This window comes from Podarcis cretensis, assembly GCF_951804945.1.
Source record: "Podarcis cretensis genome assembly, chromosome: 9".
NCBI classification, from domain to species: Eukaryota; Metazoa; Chordata; class Lepidosauria; order Squamata; family Lacertidae; genus Podarcis; species Podarcis cretensis.
In genome coordinates this window covers 47,043,078-47,065,552 of record NC_137178.1, presented here as the reverse complement: position 1 = coordinate 47,065,552, position 22,475 = coordinate 47,043,078, and the positions used below count along the sequence as shown (strand labels likewise).

At 40.2% G+C, this 22,475-nt stretch overlaps 1 protein-coding gene across 1 annotated transcript in view; it reads left to right on the top strand.

Moving 5' to 3' along the window:
- AADAT (aminoadipate aminotransferase) overlaps positions 1 to 22,475 on the top strand; it is a 94,657-nt gene that overhangs the window by 23,882 nt on the left and 48,300 nt on the right. The window contains exons 15-22 of the mRNA XM_079990100.1: positions 356 to 388; positions 8,575 to 8,629; positions 14,800 to 14,904; positions 17,482 to 17,653; positions 19,205 to 19,337; positions 21,078 to 21,152; positions 21,488 to 21,697; positions 22,344 to 22,409. Coding sequence (XP_079846226.1) covers positions 356 to 388; positions 8,575 to 8,629; positions 14,800 to 14,904; positions 17,482 to 17,653; positions 19,205 to 19,337; positions 21,078 to 21,152; positions 21,488 to 21,697; positions 22,344 to 22,409 — 849 coding nt within the window. The remainder of the gene's footprint in view (positions 1 to 355; positions 389 to 8,574; positions 8,630 to 14,799; positions 14,905 to 17,481; positions 17,654 to 19,204; positions 19,338 to 21,077; positions 21,153 to 21,487; positions 21,698 to 22,343; positions 22,410 to 22,475) is intronic.

The following is a 22,475-nucleotide window of genomic DNA, read 5'->3' as shown; positions in this document are numbered from 1 at the left end:
GGAGCTCAAAGCATTCCTGTTTGGTGTAGGAATGTTGCCAAATCAGCTAATTTAGAAATAAAGCAGTAAGGTCCCTATCCAATCAAACTCATGCCACAGAAGGTCTGTATACACCTCCTATATCTAGCTCCGGACCATGAGAGATAGACATGGGGCCTGGAGGGAGGAGGTATGGAAAGTGCACATCTTCCCATTCCTTGGAATGCCCATGTAATGCTGCCTTCACATGTGCTCATGAGCCAAAACAGGCAGAGGAGAAAGAATAAATAGGGCTTTGTTGAGACTTGTGTGGGTCTGAACCCACACTTGAATGGCTCCAATCCTAACCAGTTATCATTCTTATTTATTATTGCAGGGTTTTCAGAGGTTGGCTGAGCTCATCAAAGAAGCCTTATGATTTTACCAAACGAAAAATCCTTGATAAGCTAAAGAATCTACAGTCGAAACTGCGGCCTTTTCAAACACACTGGAGTTTCCCAACTGTCCACAGCAGGGAGAGCCATTGTGGGGGACCTCCAGATGTTGTTTGACTATAACTCCCATCAGCTCCAGTCACCATTGGATGATGGGAGTTGTAGTGCAACATCTGGCAGGCATCCCATTGGCGACCTGTGGTCTGCAGCATATGCTGTGACATAAAATGCATGCCTTTCCCCTCATGGTGGTGCTGCTGTTTTCAGGCTGTCCATAGCAGATAATAAGTATTCACCTGAGCTTCATCCAACGGAGTCGCTGCAGCATGCAGAGAGCGGGAAGGATACAGTGGCAAGGTTGGTGCAGTGTAAATTTTCCAGTGGAGCCAATTTACCATACCAACCTGGCCACTGTCACACAAACCTCCCTCTCTTCATCCCAGTGTGCTGCAGTGACTCAGTCAGACAGAGGACAGGGGAGCAGTGCACCTAAAGTACCCCATCTGCTGCTAGAGGCTGTATATTGACATCTTGGAATATTGGCTAGAAGAGTTTGGATTTGATATCCCGCTTTATCACTACCCTAGGGAGTCTCAAAGCGGCTAACATTCTCCTTTCCCTTCCTCCCCCACAACAAACACTCTGTGAGGTGAGTGGGGCTGAGAGACTTCAAAGAAGTGTGACTAGCCCAAGGTCATCCAGCATCTGCATGTGGAGGAGCGGAGACGCGAACCCGGTTCACCAGATTACGAGTCTATCGCTCTTAACCACTACACCACACTGGCTCTGGTTATTCAGGAAGATCTAAATTAAGCTGTGGCTGAAGTGTTGCCCTCAATGAGTCTTGCTAATTTCTGCTAGATTGAAATAGTTTATACAATAACGTCCCCTTGTGTGTATCAACATGTTTCCACCAAATTTTAATGAGAAATTATCTTTAAACCTTAATAGCCCACAAACTTCAGTAGAGGTGCCCTGCATCTTCTCCATCTCTCACCCACTGACAAACAAAGGAGTCTGAGAGTAATAAGGAGAGAAGTAGCAGAAGCTGCTAAGAAGCGTGGCTGCAGCCACCATTTCATGGCATCCACCCAGAATTTACATTCAACTGATCAAATACCCATTTCCAAATAAATAGCTGCACTCTCCATGCAGAATGGCAAACCCGATATATGTTTAAGGAAAGCAAGCAGATTGAACTCTTTCCACTTGGCAGTGAATCCCTGAAATCCAAATGGGAATGGCAAAAGTAAGTTGGGCCATGGACTTTCTTATGAGTAAACATATAAAGGATTGCACTATAAATGATATCAGTGGTTCTCACTGGTGTGGCAGGAGAGGATAGCAAGTGTTGCAGGAAGATTCAAGGACGATCAAAGAAACATTTAAGTGTGGTATAGTATACTATCAAAATAAGTTGTTTATTCTCAGATTATGGATATATATTTTTTCAAAATCAAGCAGTGCTAGAAGTTGTTGCTTTTTGTTTTCCAATGTATTTCTTATCAATAAAAAATTCAGTGTGTCATGAGCAATTTTTTATTCTGACCCAGACAAAAAAAGTTTGAGATCCATTGAACTACAAAAATGAAGATGAAAGCTACTTCTGCTAACCATATGATGCAGATTACAGTAATGAAAGCCATCATATTTGTCCCTGTTTCTGTTCAGTTTTTTTACATAATATATAACCATTGTGCTAAAAGTATTTCTCAATGTTACTTGTTTTTTTATGATAATATATATGATGGCCACACTACTAAAATGATTTCTCAGTGTCAGTTGCCAAGAAGAAATGGTCCTTACTACTCTACACAGATTGACATTGTTTATTTTCTGATGTTCCAAAAGGGCCTGTGAGGTTGTCTTATGATTGTTTTTTTTTAAATAAAAAGTTTAATATTAACTCTGAAAAGGGAAAAGTGCCTTCTCTTGGTAGAATATCTAAGGTCTTTATGAAGCATTTATGAACACATGATTAAGTGGGTTGATTATATCTGTTATCTGGGAGTTTTTCCTGAAATCTGCAATTGGAAAGTAAACGTTCAACTTGTTAGACTGAAGGTGGAACAGGCAACCAGTGGGGTCCTAAAGTTCTTTCCTAATATCAAAGTCCTCAAACAATCTGTGACTGTTTTAACTGATTTTAATACTGTATTTTTCATTGCTATAACCAGCCCTGAGACCTTATAGTGAAGGGTGAGTGAGAAATAAAAGAACAATAATTAACTGAGCATGGCTTAAAGTGCAACCTTGGGGCCCCCCTGATCTCAACTGATCTGCAAAATTCTCAGAAAAGAATCCTTAGAGCAATTATAGGTACCCGTAAAAATATTCATTGGATTCTTCTCCTATAGACTTGGAAATCCATTTATTCTTGCATTTTCAATTATTGGATTAGAATTCTTTCAAAGGAAGCAAAGAGAGACTCAGTTTTGTTACTAAGAGCAGAATCTTCTCAGTCTACTGAAAGAATTCTCTTGGCTGAATACATCTGGGAAGCTTGTGCTGATTCATAAATGTTATTTTCTAGGCAGGGGCAGACAGAGGACATAGTCAACTAACGGTGGTTTAAAAAAAGAAATTAAAAGTGAATAAAATAGGTCTTGGCACAGACTGAACTGTCTGTGTTATCAAACATCAAATCAACCCCACTGGTATTACTGACCGTAAAAAAGTATTTTACTGACATTATAAATTTCCCTTTACGGAAGGCTCTGATCCTTCTCAGGTTCTAAAAGAAGCTTTCTGCAATTTGAAATAGTCATTATGGGGACATTCCTTTTAAGTAATGAGCAGGATGGAGCAGACAATTTAGCTAAAATCGCACAAGCTGATAACCTGCAACATTTACTTGCTGACACTGTTTTGGGGTGGAATCAGCAAATATTTCTACTAGAAACACTATATGTATTGAACTGAAAATGTGCCTTTGCAGCAAAGTTTGCTCATCATTATTTTTCCTGAGCTTGTAGTGGATAGTTTTATTGACAGATGATAGCATAGATTGCATGCTATGTTTTCATCAAATTATTGGGGTTTGGTTATTATTATTTGTAGCCCTTAGTTAATAACCATACTTTGAGGGTATTATGCTATATAATTTTGTGGTTTTATATTGTAAGCTACCCTGTGATCTTCGAATGAAGGGCGGTATAGAAATTTGTAATAATAATAATATAAGTAAATAAATTATTATGTTATCAAAATGCACCCTGCATATAGCAACATTGTACTTAAGACTAAAGAACTGAATCTGTTTTAAACTAATCTCATTTTATAATCTCCCTTTCATGGGCTGAATTGTTAAAACAGTTGTATCCCATAAAAAGAGAATAAAGCTTTGAAATTATAAGCATTGTCTATGTGTATTTGTATGACATTTTTGGTTTGCAAAATGCCAGCTTGATAGGAAGATAACATGGTCAGAAATTCACCCAGCACAAGTGATTCTGCTGGAGGATGGTGGCTCAAAGAGCTTCCCATTTCAAATGGTGGCCGGTGAAAGCTCTCTCAAAAGGCCAGGGGGGAGAATGGAAACTCATAAAGCGTGAGGGGATACTCTGAGACATTGTTACCTCTCCTGCTGCATGCAATCTCCACTTGTGCAGGAGGGTTGGATCTCGCCCAGTGTTCTTTGGCATGATCTGCAAACTTTACTATTAATGCTAAGAGTGAAACCACACAATCTAAATGTGATCTGCACTGAAGAAAATGCCTTGGGACACACCACATGTGCAGTCAAACATTTTCGCCGTGATTTATAACCTATGTCAAAGTACAGTTCCGTAAAGCATATTCAGATGTTTGTCTGAACATGAGAACGCTGAAAGTGTAGATGAGGGCTGGGAGTGTGTGGGGGTCCCCTCCACCCCTGGTCATCCCCGTGTTGCTTGGGAAAGGCCTGAAGAAGTAGACTTCTCTGTGTGATCAGAGATCCTGCTTTTATCATTGTCACAATTGCTGTAGAAACTGCAGAAGGCGGGGGACTGAAGGGACACGCTCATGAGCGCATTGAGGGGAAGTGCAGAGCATGCAAAGCTCTGCCAAAGCACACACTTTGGTGTTTGCATATTCAGACACCCATAGCTGTGCCTTAAATGGAGGTGAGATTTGCACACAATACCATTGTGGCAGAACCCGATTCTGGATTAAGACCCTAGTTAGGCAGCCGGGGCTATAATGCTTTATGCCACAACATTCCCACTCTGGTCCCGCTGTGGATCAGCCTGTTCCCAGCATTCCCAAAATGCATTGGAGAGGGGAAATGTAAATATTCACTGTTAAGTTGTGGGCGAACATGTCAGACGACACAGCGATTCTTTAAACAGCTGTTCTTTAGTCAGATGCCAGAACAGAACTAGGCTGAGGAGCTCAGTCAGCCTGCTTATATAGAGCTCCAGAACAATGCAACTGTTGCCATTTTCTAAAACTATCCAATCACTGAACATCACTTTTCGATCCTTCATTTGCATAACTATGTACAGTATCCCCCTGCTGGCCCAGGGTGAGAACTTCAGTACATAACATTCACCATCTAGATTTCCTAGGTGTTTGACCAGTTTCCATGGTTCTCTGCAGTCGTGCCTTTTGAATCAGTGTTTTTAAGTTGCTACTGTTCTTTTCACCTCTGGACTTGCATACGAGGCTTAAAGGGCTCTTGCATCATTCAGGTTTGTAATGCCAATATAAAACACCACATGGACCAGAATACTGATTCGCACTACAAATGCCCCTTCTCGGCTTTGTTTCCTGCATGAGCAGCGCTCAAATGTTAACATAAATAATGCAACAGAAGCTCAAAGGCAACTTTGTGAAAATGCTCTGAGCCGTGTCCTTTGAGGGCGATCCGTTTCCCTTTTCCTTAAGAAATACCATGTAGAAACGAAGATTTTGACTGAAAATGTTGACAGAAAAGTTGTGTTTAGTGTTCATTCAGGCATTATTTGTTTATTTATTTGCAGATTGACTCTTTGGACATTTGACACAACCAAGCACAGCTGTGACATGTCGGCTGTGACATGATATGACAGCATTAGTGCAAGGCTCCAGCACACTGCAGGAAAGTAATTTCTACAAGTGCTGTCCCAAAAAAAAATCTCCTGCATTTTTTAACCATTCTCCGTCAATTAATAAAGAAATTGTGTTAGAAATAGCAAAGGGAAAGATAAAAGTTTGGGTGAGACTCTCATGGGTGTTGGGATTACCTTACTTTGAGGTGGTCAAGAGTGTGGCCTTTCATTCATTGTACAAATCACCTCACCAGCAGTCTACACCCTTCAGCATTTCCAAGTAGGCCATGCTTCAGTCAAAGCCCAAAGGAGAATATCATGAAGCAACTCCTCTCATGGGGCTTTTTCAGATCAGAAAATGCAGGTAACAACACAAGCTGCAGAGTGGTAGACTAATGTTTAATGGAAATTAAACCACACACCACCTTCAGCTACCTCACAATGATAAGGTAAGCTCAAAACCCCACACCCACCAAAATTCCCTGAGAACAGGGCAGCAAAATGGAAGCCCTTTTTGCAAGGGAGAACAACTTTTGTGAAAATGGAGGACAGATGGAGGACAGATTTTAGCGCAGCACAATTTCCCATTGCTTGTAAGGTTTTATTTGAGTTCAAAGAAAAGGCACTATATTACATTCTAGTTGCGTTGTTTTCAGTATTGGTGCTGAGAAATGACAGAAATGTGTTTTGTACTCCTATTATTGAAAAACTAAATAATCCCACAGTCAGGAGTGAACTGCTCTGCTATGTTTATCACAAAAGATTGATCCACATTGCTCTAATTAGCAATTAAAAGATTTTGGCTTATACAGAAAGTGTCTCCAAAAGCAAGTGGTGGTTGTCATCATTTTCAGTTGCCTACATCATTGGCTTTTGCTAAATAAAGTCTGGATTTTGATTGCACCTTACCGGATAGTATTATGTTTTGGCTGCTTTGGTTATGGTTGTTTCTGGAAGGACTTATATGCTGTTGTTAAGAAAGTACTTCAGCAAACTGAATTCTCCAGTACTTAGAAACACAAAACAATGTAAAGGAAAAGCTCCGATCCAATCTTGTGCCATGGTTACTATAGGAACACTGGGGAAAGTGGGTCAGAACTCAAAACATCATCATTATTATGCCATCAGTGTACATGGTACTTTACAGAGGAGGAGGAGGAGGAGGAGCAACAACAACAGCAGGAGCAACCAAACTGTATGCTGAGAAGCTTGCCCTCTATGCTTCAACAAACTGCAATAAAGGGTGCAAAGATGGTGGAGAAGCTGGATGGGAGAGGACAACATGAGATGATGAGATGTCATTGTCCTGGTGCAAATCTCTTGAGCCTTTAACTATTCATGGGGGACAGGTAAGATTTCTCAACAATAGGGCCATATTCCCATCTGAGCAACCTTCTAAGATTCCCATCTCAGTGGTAGGTGGGGATCAGATGTAAATTTATTTATTTACCCACCCATCTGGCTGGGTTTCACCAGCTAGTCTGGATGGCTCCCAACAGAATTGATGATGATGATGATAATAATAATAATAATAATAATAATAATAATAATAATAATAATAATGCAATAAAACATCAGACATTAAAAACTTCCCTAAACAGAGAAAATATTACATTGGAACTTTGGGACAGAGACACCCACAGAGTCACAGAATGATAATGAAAGATGTGGTTTGGAGAACCTTCTGCTCATAAAAACTCTGTTATCCAGTCTTATGCAGAACACCTGAGCCACTCCAGAATTGTATGCAGATGTTCTTTGTGAAAGTGAGCAACACGTGTCTGAATTTCTATCACCTCATTAGCTGTTACATTATATGTATATATATTTTAAAGGTACCGCTTTGGACAGAGAATATCAGAGTTGAAAAGTACTAAAATCTGCTTCATCTGGTTTCGTGTTCATTGTTTCCACAGCAGTTTCCTCATAAACTCCACAGGATTCCTTGCACACGTTTTCTGCTCCACTTGCCTTAACCATATCCATTAGGCATTAGCTGTGTAACTTGTCTGTCATTTCTGTTCTGTACCATTTGATCTACCCTTTTGAACTTCCACGAACCTTCCTATTGCCACATTTTGGAGATAAAGCAAGTGGCAGACCGATGAGGTGGAAAGTAGCTTGGTGATCAAGTGAGCTGGTAAGCAAATGAGTGAAGAGCAGAGTCACAAGGAGGGAAGGATGCAGAGAGGTCAGCTAGAATAGTCCAATTACAGCTTGTTCTGTACCTGAAATAAATTGCTTAGACTAAGGAAGCAAGCCAGAACTGGAGGTATTATGATGCCAAATAGAATCTCATTGGCCATTTGTGTCAGCTGATCCTTAATGAGCTAATAAGGATGCGGGTGGCGCTGTGGTCTAAACCGCTGAGCCTCTTGGGCTTGCCAATCAGAAGGCTGACAGTTCGAATCCCCACAATGGGGTGAGCTCCCATTGCTCTGTCCCAGCTCCTGCCAACATAGCAGTTCAAAAGCACGCCAGTGCAAGTAGATAAATAGGTACCGCTGCAGCAGGAAGGTAAACGGTGTTTCCATGCGCTCTGACTTCCGTCATGGTGTTCCGTTGCACACATGATCCAGAAAGCTCTCTGTGGACAAACGCCAGCTCCCTCAGTCTGAAAGCAAGATGAGCTTCGCAAACCCAGTCGCCTTTGGCTGGACTTAACCATCCAGGGGTCCTTTACCTTTTTTGCCTTTAATGAGCTAGTAGCTACTGTGCCTCCTTTTGACCATCAGCAGTGGTGGACTCTAACCACATTAAGAGACCAACAGCACCCTATTCTGGCAACCTGCACCAAGTGTCGCAGCTGGGTCTAGGCTGCTAGCGCCCTGGCAGCTTACACCCCAGAACAAGCAGTACCAAAAGCTTACCCTTCCATAGTTTGGAATGAAATCCTACAGAAGTTGATTTCAAAATAAGTTCCATTGAGTTCCATGGTGTTTACTCGCACATCACCGAGTATAGAATTGTAGCCTGAATACAGTATATGAAATTCAAATGGGATTAACAAATTAAAAATAAGCATTGACAATCAGGTAGCCTCCATTATCCAAACATCTTCAAATTTTAATAGGCACATTCACTCACTTGATACAGCATTATCCATCACTGTTTTATGTATTGATGTTTATGCTATATTATCTGTTTAGACCTTCCACAAATTTGTTAACCATGTCAAAACTCTGATAGATAAATATTACCTGGGTATTTCTTTTGTATCCAGGATCCAATTAAAAATGATTTATATTAGCTGTCCACAGGAAAACAACTGTCCCAAGGAAGATATATTTCCATGACATGTTTACTATAGCTTTAATATTTTTTTACTAGGATTTGTTGCAACATAAAACATTGTTTTCACACTATGTGAAAGGAAATCAGTAATGTTTTGTTGCTGGAAAAAAACTAGGACTTTAATGGATTGCTTTTAACTTTTAACACTTCGTATAACCTCAATTCTCTCAATGTTGCAGGTCCTGTAATCAGGATTGATGGTGGACCATATCTTTGTCCCAGATAAGGTCAGCTAAAGTTTCAAAACATTTTATAATACAGCATTTAGTACTAAACAAGATATGGTGGGGGAGGGAGGGCGATGAGCAAGGTCTTCACTGCACAACATCCAACACTCCCCACCTTCAAGCTGTTCTGTAGTGATTCATGGGTTTTTATCCCCATTTATCAAAATAGGAGACTCCAAAAAAAACAGCAGAAAAGAAACATGTCCACTATAAAAAATACTATGAATGCATCCAGTTTATAATAAATGATATAAACTAAGCAGGTGTGCCAGCATCCCAATGCTGCAACATTCATTTACAGAATCTGAGTGATTAGATAACGGAAACTGGAACCCAAGATCTAAGCAGCACAAAAGGTTGATTACAGACTAGGCAGGTAAACCTTTTTTTAAAAAAATAATATTTATTAACATTTCCAATAAAAACATACAAATACAAACAGCAACAATAATAACAAAACAAACAAAAAAAAACAACAAGTATAATTTCAAACCTTAATTTTCTCAACCTATTTTCCCCGACTTCCTCATACCTCCCCGTTTTGTATTCTAATTTCATTATCCAATCAGCAAATCCATTCCCTTGTTTCCCAAAAGTTTTTTACTAATTCCATTCCTTTTCTTAATCAAGGTCTCTGAAAACCACATTATTTTTAAACCCCTGTCAATCTAACATTCACTAATCTTATAGTATTTATTAAGGTAGTCTTTAAATTTCTTCCAATCTTCTTCCACTGTCTCCTTCTCCTGGTCCCGGATTCTGCCCGTCATCTCTGCCAGTCCCATATAGTCTGTCATTTTCATCTGCCATTCTTCCAGAGTGGGTAGATCTGGTGTCTTCCAGTACTTGGCAATAAGGATTCTTGCTGCTGTTGTGGCATACAGAAACAAAGTTCTATCCTTCTTTAACACCACATGGCTAACCATACCCAGGAGAAAGGCCTCTGGTTTCTTCAAGAAGGTATATTTAAATACCTTTTTCATTTCATTATATATCATTTCCCAGAAAGCCTTGATCCTTGGGCACGTCCACCAGAGGTGAAAGAATGAACCTTCATTTTCTTTACACTTCCAACATTTATTATCTGATAAGTGGTAAATTTTAGCAAGCTTGACTGGGGTCATGTACCACCTATAAATCATTTTCATAATATTTTCTCTCAAGGCGTTGCACGCCGTGAATTTCATACCGGTGGTCCACAACTTTTCCCAGTCAGCAAACATAATATTGTGTCCAATATCTTGCGCCCACTTAATCATAGCTGATTTAACCGTTTCATCTTGCGTGTTCCATTTCAACAGCAAGTTATACATTTTTGACAAATTCTTAGTATTGGATTCTAACAGTTCTGTTTCCAATTTTGACTTTTCCACCTGGAAACCAATTTTCCTATCCAGCTTGTAAACCTCCATTATTTGATAATAGTGAAGCCAATCTCGCACTTTGTCTTTTAGATTCTCAAAACTCTGCAATTTCCACTTATTACCCTCCTGTTCTAGGATTTCACAATATTTTGGCCATTTAGACTCCGTATTAAGTTTTTTCAATGCCTTTGCCTCCATTGGTGACAGCCACCTTGGAGTTTTATTCTCCAACAAATCTTTATATTTAATCCAGACATTATACAATGCTTTCCTGACAATATGGTTTTTAAAGCCTTTATGAACCTTAACCTTGTCATACCACAAATATGCATGCCACCCAAAAAAGTTATTAAAACCTTCCAAATCTAAGGTGTCTGTGTTCTCAAGAAGCAGCCAATCCTTCAACCAGCAGAAAGCTGCTGATTCATAGTAAAGTTTCAAGTCTGGCAGGGCAAATCCCCCCCTTTCCTTTGCATCAGTTAAAATCTTAAATTTTATTCTGGGTTTTTTGCCCTGCCAGATAAATTTAGAGATATCTCGCTGCCATCTCTTAAAACACTCCATCTTATCAACAATTTGCAATGTTTGGAACAAAAATAACATTCTAGGCAATACATTCATCTTAACAGCAGCAATTCGACCAGACAAGGAAAGCTTCAAGTTTGACCAAATTTCTAGATCTTTTTTCACTTGATTCTAACATTTCTCATAATTATCTTTAAATAGATTCATGTTTTTAGCTGTCATATTAATCCCCAAATATTTTACACTCTTAACCACAGTTAAACCTGTTTCATTCTGAAACCTCTCCTTCTCCCCTACTGTTAAGTTTTTCTCTAATACCTTAGTCTTTGATTTGTTTAATTTAAATCCTGCCACTTGACCAAACTCTTGAACTAGGCAGGTAAACCTGTACTGGTTTAGACCGTGGACTTATTGTCTGATAGGATATCCCACCCACCCTTGCACTTCGGTGATATGTATTAATTCAACATGTAGTACGCTTGACCTTTCTCCTTGTCATTCCTCAAAAGCTCATTTCTTTAAATGTTGAACATTTTAAAGCGCACCACCCCTTGTATACCTTCTTCTTTCTGGTTTGCAAGCTGGCTGGCTGGCTGGCAGGGCTTCTTTCTCTTTCCTTTCCTTTTTTAAAAACCGATGTGAAAGAGACAATCGTCTGAAAAGGGGAATAAATTATACGGTAACAATGCAATGCTAAATGGGGTGTGTAGTGAAATCCAAAGGTGAACCTACCACTTTAACCCCCATCTCTGCTGGATTGGTGCTAGCAGAATGGGAGTGAGGGCAGAGGAGAGTTGCCGCATTGCAAACAATAGGTAAGGGGAGGGAAAGATTTAGGCAGCCTAAGAAGTGTCTAAATTTTCTCCAAGGCAGCATTCGGATACAGTTGCTGCCTGGAATGACCCAGAATGGCCTTGACATAAGGATGTGGGGGGGAATAGATTTAGGTTTCATTTAAAGGGAAACCTACCTATTTTAGACTTTCCAAAAACAATACACAAACCAAAACACAGCCATCCTTCAAAATTCACACTTCTCCGAATTTTGCAGTTTGATTCCCCAGCCATGTAATGTGTACAGAAATGAACATAGTAGCATAAAGTGTATAAAAATGTAGATATTTGTGAAAATAACATACAAAAGAAAAATGAATTTTCCAAAAATATGTATATTGGGGAAAACAAAAAAAGTGCATTATTAGGAGAATTTTGCACTAAAATGCAGGTGACTTTTTATGGGAACTTTTTGTATTTAGAACATTTGCAAAGTGAGGTAGGAATGTGGGAATTTAACTTAAATGGGATGAAACCAAAATTGACCATTTCGCCCACCACTACCCAGAATTTTGCCCTACTGAAGTTAGAGTTCCAGCCTAAGTTGGAAGCCAAGGCATTGGAGTGGGAGGTTCTGATAATGGATCTCTGGGATTGGAGGAAGGTCCTGACCTATTCAGTGGCCCCTGGGACACCTTAAAAAAGCAAATAAATGATTGCTAAGTAGTATTGAATCAAAGGTTGGTCATGACTGGGCATACAGCCATGTTTCTTGCTTGATAGACAGAGTAATTGTTTAAGAACTCAGCAAATTAATTAGTTATAGAACATGCCGTTCAATACAGCATAGGCTATGGTTTCTCTTGCCAGAGAAGCAAAAAACTAAGTTGTTGTTTTAAGAACGGGGGGTGGGGTGGGGTACTGGATTCTGCATTCTTACTGCCACCCAGCTTATTTCATAACTTTAAGGAGAGTACCTCGCTGAGGATCATAACAGTATGTTTAAGCTAACATTCCATAGCTTTGGCCATTCAAGATGCCAAGTTTCTCTCTTTTTTTTAAGTAAAATGCAGCGGGAAACACTTTTCAAGGGTTGAATGAGGAGAGCACCTTTGTATGCAGGAAGAGGTAAAGGTAAAGGGACCCCTGACCATTAGGTCCAGTCATGACTGACTCTGGGGTTGCGGCGCTCATCTCGCTTTATTGGCCGAGGGAGCCGGCGTACAGCTTCCGGGTCATGTGGCCAGCATGACTAAGCCGCTTCTCGGCGAACCAGAGTAGCGCACGGAAACACTGTTTACCTTCCCGCCGGAGCGGTACCTATTTATTTACTTGCACTTTGACGTGCTTTCTAACTGCTAGGTTGGCAGGAGCAGGGACCGAGCAACGGGAGCTCACCCCGTCGTGGGGATTCGAACCGCCGACCTTCTGATCGGCAAGTCGTAGGCTCTGTGGTTTAACCCACAGCGCCACCCGCATCCCTCGTATGCAGGGATACACATGGTCATTTACCTGTCTTTCAGAAGGGTATTATGAATACCTAATTTATAAAGTCCCAAACAACTAGGGGCTTATTCAAAGAAGCAGCTCCTTCCACATAGTTCTGTCTGTCTATTAAGATCTGAAGTTCAGGTCTGCCTGGCTGTTTTGCATCAAAAACTATCTCTTATGCAGCAGTCAGAGAGAGGGCTCTCTCTCTGCAATGGCACCCTAATTGGTGCCATTATTAGTCAGTATAAGCATTGGGTCAGTTTTATCTGTGAAGATTGTGTGAACTATTGGGTAGACGAGCTTGAAGGGGCTGCTGTTTCACACTGGGAGCCAACTAGCTTTTGAGTGGAGATAAGGAGAAAGCCTGAGCAATTCCTGATGTAAGTCCAGAGTCTAAATTTTCATAACTGATTTTCCTTGGTAAATAATTAAGTACTTGGGCAAAGTTTGCTAGAGATTTATGATTTTGAGGGAAGCTATGAGAAAAACACAATTATATTATATTCACCTTAGGAGAAGAAGAGCTTTCGGCATTGCTACTATTCTTTCTTTGTGCCTGACAGTTGAAGAAAAAAAGTTGTTGTTTTTTTTGTTATTGTTGGAGCATTTGGTGCTTCCTGCCCTTCTTTCCTACATCAAGCTGCAGACTGTAAGTTTCATACTTTTATTAATTTTTTGTGTTAAAGATTTATTCAGAAACTAACAATATTGATTTCATTTACATCAGGGCTAAGCCAAATGGATGTCCCTTTATTCCCCATGAAAATAGGTTGGGGACACACCAAACGGGGGGGGGGGGGGGAGAGAGAGAGACATAATCCCCCCTAGCCAGTTCACATTTTGTCAAGGGGAGAGGGAATCGCCCGTCTCTTTTGCGGTGAACAAACATTTTGCCACTTCAGTGGTGGCAAACTGCCACTTGAAAAACAGCAATCCACACTCTGAATGATTCTCATCCGCAAATGATTTGCCTGCTTAGAGAGGCAATGAATTCCTGGCTGGTTACGATGACCCACATTGCTAGTCTAGAAAATATTACACTCACCTTAGCTCAACTATGTTTCCACTCAGTAGAATTATCATGCTCATTTTGTAGTGCCTGGTTGAGTAGGACCACTCCTGGAACTATACATCAGAGGGGCAGAGTGGAGCTGAAGCAATCGCAACTTGGGGAAACAGTGGCCAAGAACAGGTGTGACTATAACACTAACACACACACATACGAGAGAGAGGGAGAGGGAGAGATGTGATGTTTGGAAACCCTTTTTTGCTTCTCAAAAGCACAATATTTTTCCTTGATATGTTCATGCATGAAGAATTAGCACAGTCCTACTTTATAGAAGTTTGTTATCCCTGATAAATACATTTTTGAAGAAGAAAAATTGCTGGTGATTTTAACTCTGTTTGGAACTTGTTGTTCTGCTTGTTGTTAATGTGCTTTATTTTTTTACTGTATTTAATGACATTGCATTTTTAAATTGTTTTAGGCTGCCCTGTGTTCCTCAGCTTCAGAGAAAGCCCCTTAGTTAATATTGGATTTGAAAAGATATTTGATTGCTCTTATTTGTGCCAAGTTATAAAGTAGAACACGTGAGCAGTTGAACATAAAGTACTGAAGCATTCTCTGTGCTAAGAGAAAGAGATCAGAACATACAAGTGTAATCATTATCTGTGTCTAATTTCTACTGCAGTTTTCTAAGGAAATCTAAGGAACCTTTTCACTGCTTGTCACATCAAAATGGATTATTCCAAATTCCTGTCCGATGTAAGTGCAGCAAGGAAACCAAACGTTGCAAGACTTTCAAGTGAGTAGTTGCATTTTCCAGTCATCACCTGATTTGCTTCACAATTTTCATTTTCTCCTGGCTTTATATCTATAGAATATGCTTATGCTCAGAAAAGTCTTGTTGAGAGAGAGTGCAAGTTCCCATTCGAAAGAGTAATACTATTGGGTATTGTTGTTTTACTTTTTTGTAAACTGCTTTGAGGGGTTTTTACAATCAAGTGGTGTATCAATTTTATGAAATAAATGAATAATAAATTGGGTGGGACCGCACCTCAGTGGTACAGCAGATAGTTTGCACAGAGTCACATGTTCAATCCCTGATAGTATTTCCAGATTTTTTAAAGACCAGGTAACAGGTGTTGTGAAAGACCTTTGCCTGAGACCCTGGCAAGTTGCTCCCAATCAGAGTAAATAATGTAGCCAGGTATATAAGGCAACCTTGTAATGCTGTAATTTACTGCTCAGTAACATCATAAATATACACATCACTGCATAACAGTAAAAACTAATAGAGTTAGGCTGTAGGCCTACACACACTCAACAGGGAAGAAGCTCCACTGAATGCAGTGAAACTTACTTCTGAAAAGATATGTATAGAATTGCACTCAACTCCTATTTCATTTTCTGTTAGTTTTTGGTTATTTAGGTGTTTTATCTGTAAAGGAATTGGATCTATCTGACTCTAAGGCTGCTTACACAGCACACATTGAAAGCCCCCGCCCTGTTGTTGTTGTTTAGTTGTTTAGTCATGTCCGACTCTTCGTGACCCCATGGACCAGAGCACGCCAGGCACTCCTGTCTTCCATTGCCTCCTACAGTTTGGTCAAATTCATGCTGGTAGCTTCAAGAACACTGTCCATCTCATCCTCTGTCATCCACTTCTCCTTGAGCCCTCAATCTTTCCCAACATCAGGGTCTTTTCCAGGGAGTCTTCTCTTCTCATGTTGTGGCCCAAGTATTGGAGCCTCAGCTTCAGGATCTGTCCTTCCAGTGAGCACTCAGGGCTGATTTCCTTAAGAATGGATACGTTTGATCTTCTTGCATGGGACTCTCAAGAGTCTCCTCCAGCACCATAATTCAAAAGCATCAATTCTTCAGCGATCAGCCTTCTTTATGGTCCAGCTCTCACTTCCATACATCACTAAAGCCCCCGCCTACCCACCCCCAAAGAATCCTGGGAATTGCAGTTTGCCCCCTCACAGAGCTACAATCTCCAGTACTCTTAACAAATTACAGTTCCCAGGATTCTTGAGGATGGAGGACGTGTTTTATCTGTATGGGGGGTACCACAGCACCAACATGCTGTTCACAATGAAATTAAACATGAATGGGAAAACCTCTAGGTTTGTTTCTAGTTTCAGCTAAGAACCTCACTCCTACAGAAGCCCTTATTTCATGATATACCTAATCATGTAGAAACCACCATATTGTGTCCCCCAACTACAAAAAACCACAACATATGGGCTTCTCCAAGATAGCTGCTTATACAGATCAAAACTGGATTACATTCACCATAGAACACAACTGTGATGTTTAATATTCCCTTATATTTCAAAAACACTGATGTTTTAAAAAGTGTTCTGTGACACAGTAGGTAAGAATAGCAAATTAGCTAAGGTTAAATTAGCTAAGATCTATCATAGTTGTGATAATATATGTTGGAAATGTAAAGAAAAGGAAGGTACCTTTTATCACATGTGGTGGACATGTTCCAAGGTGAGAGACTTCTGGGAAAAGATTTATAATGAATTAAAAAAAAATGTTGAAATATACATTTACCGTATATATAAAAAAAACAAACCAGAGGCCTTTCTCCTTGGAATAATAGTTTCAGAACTGCCCCAGAAAGATGTAAAGTTATTTTTGTATGCCACAATTGCTGCTCGAATTTTAATAGCCAAGAAATGGAAAACACAAGAACTACCAACTGTGGAAGAATGGCAGATGAAAATGATTGAATATGTAGAACTGGCTGACCTTACTGGAAGAATCCGCGATCAAAAAGAAGAGGAATACCAAGAAGAGTGGAAGAAATTTAAGGACTATTTGAATAAATACTGTGATATTAAAAATTAGAAATTACTTGAAAGTACCAAAATAGGCCTAGGATTAAATTAAGAGTTAATTAAATAAATAAGATTTAGAACTTTAAGGAAAGTTAAGAAATTTTATTTTAATTGGAATATTGTGGTTTTTAAAAAATGATATCAGAAAACTGCTACATTTTAATTACAAGGAAATTCAGATGGGAGGGCTCAGAGGAAGCCCAAAATATGTTTATGAGGTTAGAAGTTTAAATAATTAATTAATTTGTGTTGTTTAGGTGTTTAGGTTGTAGGTGTTTACCGGTATTTTGTTTTTACTCTCTTTTTTGTTTATATTTGTGATCTTGTCTTTTTTGTTTTTTGTTTTTTTCCTGTTTTTCTTTAGTTGTGATATGTGTTACATCTGTAAGAAACTTAATAAAAATTATTTTTTTTAAAAAAAAAAAGAATAGCATTTTCTTTCACATTTGGCTTTCTCTGAAGTTCATTTTTTCTGTTAATTATATCTTTTAACTTATTACCTAATATTCTTTTACTCGTGTTAACGGCAGCTGAACTGGAAAAGAAGATGACAGCGTCTACCGTCATCATGTTGAGTGGGGGGATGCCAAACCCTAACTATTTCCCAATGAAAACAGCAACTATAACCCTCAATGATGGAAGCACCATTGAAATTGGAGAACAACTGATGAAGAGAGCTCTTCAGTACAGTGCTACAGAAGGGTATGATGAAAAATAATGCAGAGGGGCCCTCCAGACTGGTGTTTTATTGCAGGTGTATTCTGCAACATAATCCTGGGAACCTTAGTACTGAGTGTTCTTAGGAAATCCCTATTCCCTACACAGAGCTACAATTACCAGAGTGGTTTAACCAACAATCCCTCTTTCCGGGGAACTCTGTCCATGAATGCACAACAGATACAAAATAAATTACAATTTAATATAAAACTTTGGGGAGAGAGTGCTCAGAGTTTCCCTCAGGCACCTGGTGGGCCACTGTGAGCCCAGGATGCTGGAATAGATGGCCCTTTTGCCTTACCCAGCAAGGATTTTCTTATGTTCTTAATTAGCTCAAGCAACTCCCTAGTCATTTATTCAAAATACTTGTTATTTAAAATACCGTATTTTTTGCACCATAACACTCACTTTTTTCCTCCTAGAAAGTAAGGGGAAATGTCTGTGCGTGTTATGGAGGGAATGCCTATGGGTGGCAGGGAGATCTGCTGCAGTTGTGAGCAGAGGATCCATGGTTCCCCTTCCTTCCCTCCTCCGTGGCTCACTTTGAAACAGCAAAGCAGGAGAAGAGCCGCTGAGTGGGGAGGAGAGAGGGACAGAGAGCCTGCTTCTTTAAAGGAGCAAAGCGGGAGAGGAGAGGAGCCGCTTACATGAGTGTAAGCGACTCCTGTCCGGTTGGTTCCTTTAAAGCAAGCAGGCTTTCTGTCCCTCTCTCCTCCCCACTCAGCTCGCTACATAGCAGCAAAGTTTTTCAGCTCGCTAAGCCGGGGATGAGCGGGGAGGAGGAAGAAAAGCAGAGCCTGCTTGCTTTAAAGGAACAAAGTGGGAGAGAAGAGGAGCCTTCTCCCCTTGTACCCCTCTTCTTCATTATTAGCAGCATCCTTCTCCACACACCCCACGCGTGCTCCTTGTCCCTTGAGTGCTTTTCCTTCCCTCCCCACTTAAAACGTGGTTACAAAGCACAGATCCACATGGATCCTCAGGATTTTTGCACTGGGTCACCCCAAATTCACCATCAGATCACATAGCATGTCCATGGCTACATCTTGCACCAAAAAAATCACGTACCCGCTGTTTCCTGGGGCCACAGTGGTGCAAAAACGTGGTTACAAAGCATGGATCCACATGGATCCTCAGGATTTTTGCATTGGGCTACTCCAAACTCACTGTCAGATCACATGTCTGTGGCCACAGCATGAACCACAAAAATCATACATCCACTGTTTCGTTTAGAATATTTTTTTTTCTTGTTTTCCTCCTCTAAAAACTATGTGCGTGTTATGGTGGGGTGCGTGTTATAGAGCGAAAAATACGGTAATACTAATGAACACACTCCTGGTCCACGTAAATAGGTTTTTCATATCCATTTCTAAGTAATTGTTAAGATGTTTATGTATTTCTGTTTGTTTGTTTGTTTGTTTGTTTGTTTGTTTGTTTGTTTTTTCTTCATTGCACCAACTTCAAGCTAACCTGAAGTGGTATATTATGAATGAAGAACTGAGGATATTTAAAAAGAGGAATAAAATCTCTGTCTTCCAGAATGCACAACTTATTGTCTTGGTTCAGAGACTTGCAGATGAAGCTCCACAACCCACCAACAGCGACGTATGCTCCTGAGAAAGGACAAATGAAGATATGTGTCACTTCAGGCAGCCAGGATGGCCTTACTAAAGTACGAGCGATTCAGTGGTCAACAGAACCATGTCAGTTCAGACAACTGAGCCAAATGCCCACTGAGTCCCTCTATAGCAATTAAATCAGAAGGATATTTTTCTGCTGATGATTCTTCCCCATCATATCAAATCAGTTGAGCAAAGTTAATACTTGAAAATAAAGACTTGACATGACTGCTTCATGAACACTATTGGAAAATACAAGTGTATTATTCCATCAAGTTTTTGTTGTTGTTGTTCCCTTCCATGGAAAGTTCTGAGATTCGGTGGAGGTCCCCACTGGTAGAAGGGAAGGGATTTATCAACTCCCCATTCCTCCTTCAGTCCTTCACACTGCTTCCTACTCTGTTCAAGAGGGTCCTCCAACTCTCTTGAGCAGCTTTGAAGGAGAAGAAGGAGAAGGAGAAGGAGAAGGAGAAGGAGAAGGAGAAGGAGAAGGAGAAGGAGAAGGAGAAGGAGAAATCAATTAAAATTACTTCTCCCCTTCATCCAGCAGAACTATCCTATTTTCAGAATTAAGCTCATGGAAACTGTTGACTCCTGTTCCTATTCATAGGAGTCTGAGGGGCTGAGGTTCCTTCACACCCCCCCCCCAATAAAATATTTGAGGGTGCCGGGGGAGGGTCCAAAGTTGATGGCCATTGGCATTCAAATGGTGTGTGTGTGCCAAATCTTACCTGCTCCCCCCAATCTTTTATTCAAGTTGGCACCCCTGTCCTCAGTGGAGACAGAACCAGATGAAATTGCTCCCAGTTATGTAGCTTTCCAATTATGTAGTTCTAAACTCTGATTCTTAAATATAGATAAATAGATGCACGTCCATTGTTCTTTATAGAGATGATTGACTTCAGGGACATATCATGGAATGATTTATTCACCAGAGATCTGCTCCTTGTCATCTTTGTTTTTAATCTTCTGCATGCATTATTAACTATTTTTATTTTCTAGTTGTATAATGCTTGCTTGTGCTTAGCATCTATATGTAAACTATATGCTCAAGGTAAAAAAAAAGTTGTGTAAAATCTAAGTTAGGGGTAGTGCAATTTTATCATTTTTATATATTTATAAATGAGATTAATTCTGGTTGTCCAATTCTGAGGACCCAAGGCCAAATACTACACGGTTAAAAGTTGATCAAAACCAGTTTTAAAACAAAAACACATGAATAATGGAAGAAAAGATTAAAACCGGGAAGCAGATAGATATCAACTGTCAACCAGATAAATTGAACTTCTGATGGGATATCTTAAGAAAGCCGCCCAAAAACATTAAGCCAGAATCAGGGGACAATGATTTCCACAGCCTAGATATAGCCAGAGAAAGATCTCCTAACATGTCTCTGCTACAGAAGCATCTCAAATACAGACAAGGCATTCAGGACAGCCTTCCTGGCTGGTGTCAAAAGAAGAGCAAGATAATGTCACCATTTAGATTGGGGGGCTGGCCAACCTGTGGGCCATATATGACCTGATGACTTGAATCTGCCCTGCCATCTCCCTTCTTGGGCCCCAACCTGTCTTTGTGGAAATTAGGTTGAGAGAGAAAAACAGGACTTTTTTGTTTTGTTTGCCTAGCCTAATTTCTATGGGGGTTGAGGCGGTGGTGATATGCCTTACATCTACATTGGTAAAGTATTAGGTTTTAATATTAAAACTTGGATAGGACTCCACCACACCACCCACTAAAATCCAGTAGGATGCTCACTGTTTCAAACCTTTTTGATATTTTTTTTTTTGCAGGCGTTTGATATGCTCATCAACCCAGGCGACAGCGTCCTTGTAGAGGAGCCGAACTTCCACGGGGCAATGTTAGCAGTGAGTTATCTTTGGGGTCCCATCACAGCAAGCTGTTATGCCAACTCTAGCCCTCCACACCTGCCCACCTCCTGTCCCCCCAAAACAGTTCTTCTTTCTTGTCAGGATTCAACCTCAATCTGTTAGCCGCCATCCATTCTCCAACTGCGATCCATCCTCCATCAGCTACTACCATCAGCACATGACATTTCAGAACCAGTTTTAAGGGGCACGGTATATGACTTCTGTATACAAGTGGTTTCGAGCTTAGCTGCTGAAATAATGTCCTGGTTTTAATGGCCTCTGTGGATTGGATAATAAATTATGTGTAATACCATATTTCTTTTCATAAACAGCTAAAAGCCTTGAGATGTAATATCATCAAAGTACCTAGTGATGCACATGGAATCATTCCCAAAGGCTTGAAGGAGATTCTTTCCAGGTGGAAATCAGACAATGTGCATAAGCTCACAGACAAGCCCCCTAAGTTCCTGTACAGTGTTCCTAATGGTGGCAATCCTTCTGGGAGCTCCCTGACAGCAGAACGCAAAAAAGAGATTTACCAGGTAATCCTTGGTACCCAGGCATCATCTTAAGTAGAAACAAAGACAGCATTTCCACTAAGCAACCCTAGGCAGGAATACAGAGCAGCAATTTAGTATAGGAGCCGTGCTTGCTTTTTTTGCTTTTTTTGCTTTTTTTATTTTTAGAAACTACCTACCAATATGGAGTGTGGTCACCTCTTCTTCCTCTTTGCATCCTATGTACTGACACCTTATTTTATTTTATCCAAAAAAGGAGAGCACTAGTTGGCAGTACTACAAATGCAGTAGCAGATGAGAGAGATGTCTCTTTCCCAAAACAATTAAGCAAATTCCCTGTGCTCCCATCCTCACTGCTCTGGAACAGCAAGGAAGAAGGCAGCAAAGGAGAGTTCACAGAAAGCAGGGCCAGCACAGGGCATTTTCCCACTTGAGGCAAAACAACATGGTGCCCCCTGCCTCCTCCTCCTCCCCTCCGCTGCCACCTGAGGTGACTGTTCATAGACTCAGCACAAAATGGGAAACATGAACATAAACTTGGGATGCATCAATTTTCCAAGGTTTTCTCATGTTTGATAGGACCACTATTGCTTTGGCTTGTTGGCAAACCATAGTTGTGATCATTCCACAAAATTATTTTCTCTTCTTTCCTTGTTGGTTTACCTTTTAGCTTGCCCACGAATACAACTTTCTTATAATAGAAGATGATCCATACTATTTCATCCAGTTTCAGAAGGTAAAATCAAACTAATAGCACTTACCAAACTAAATGTACTAATTGGTTTGCTCTGTGTATGTTTTC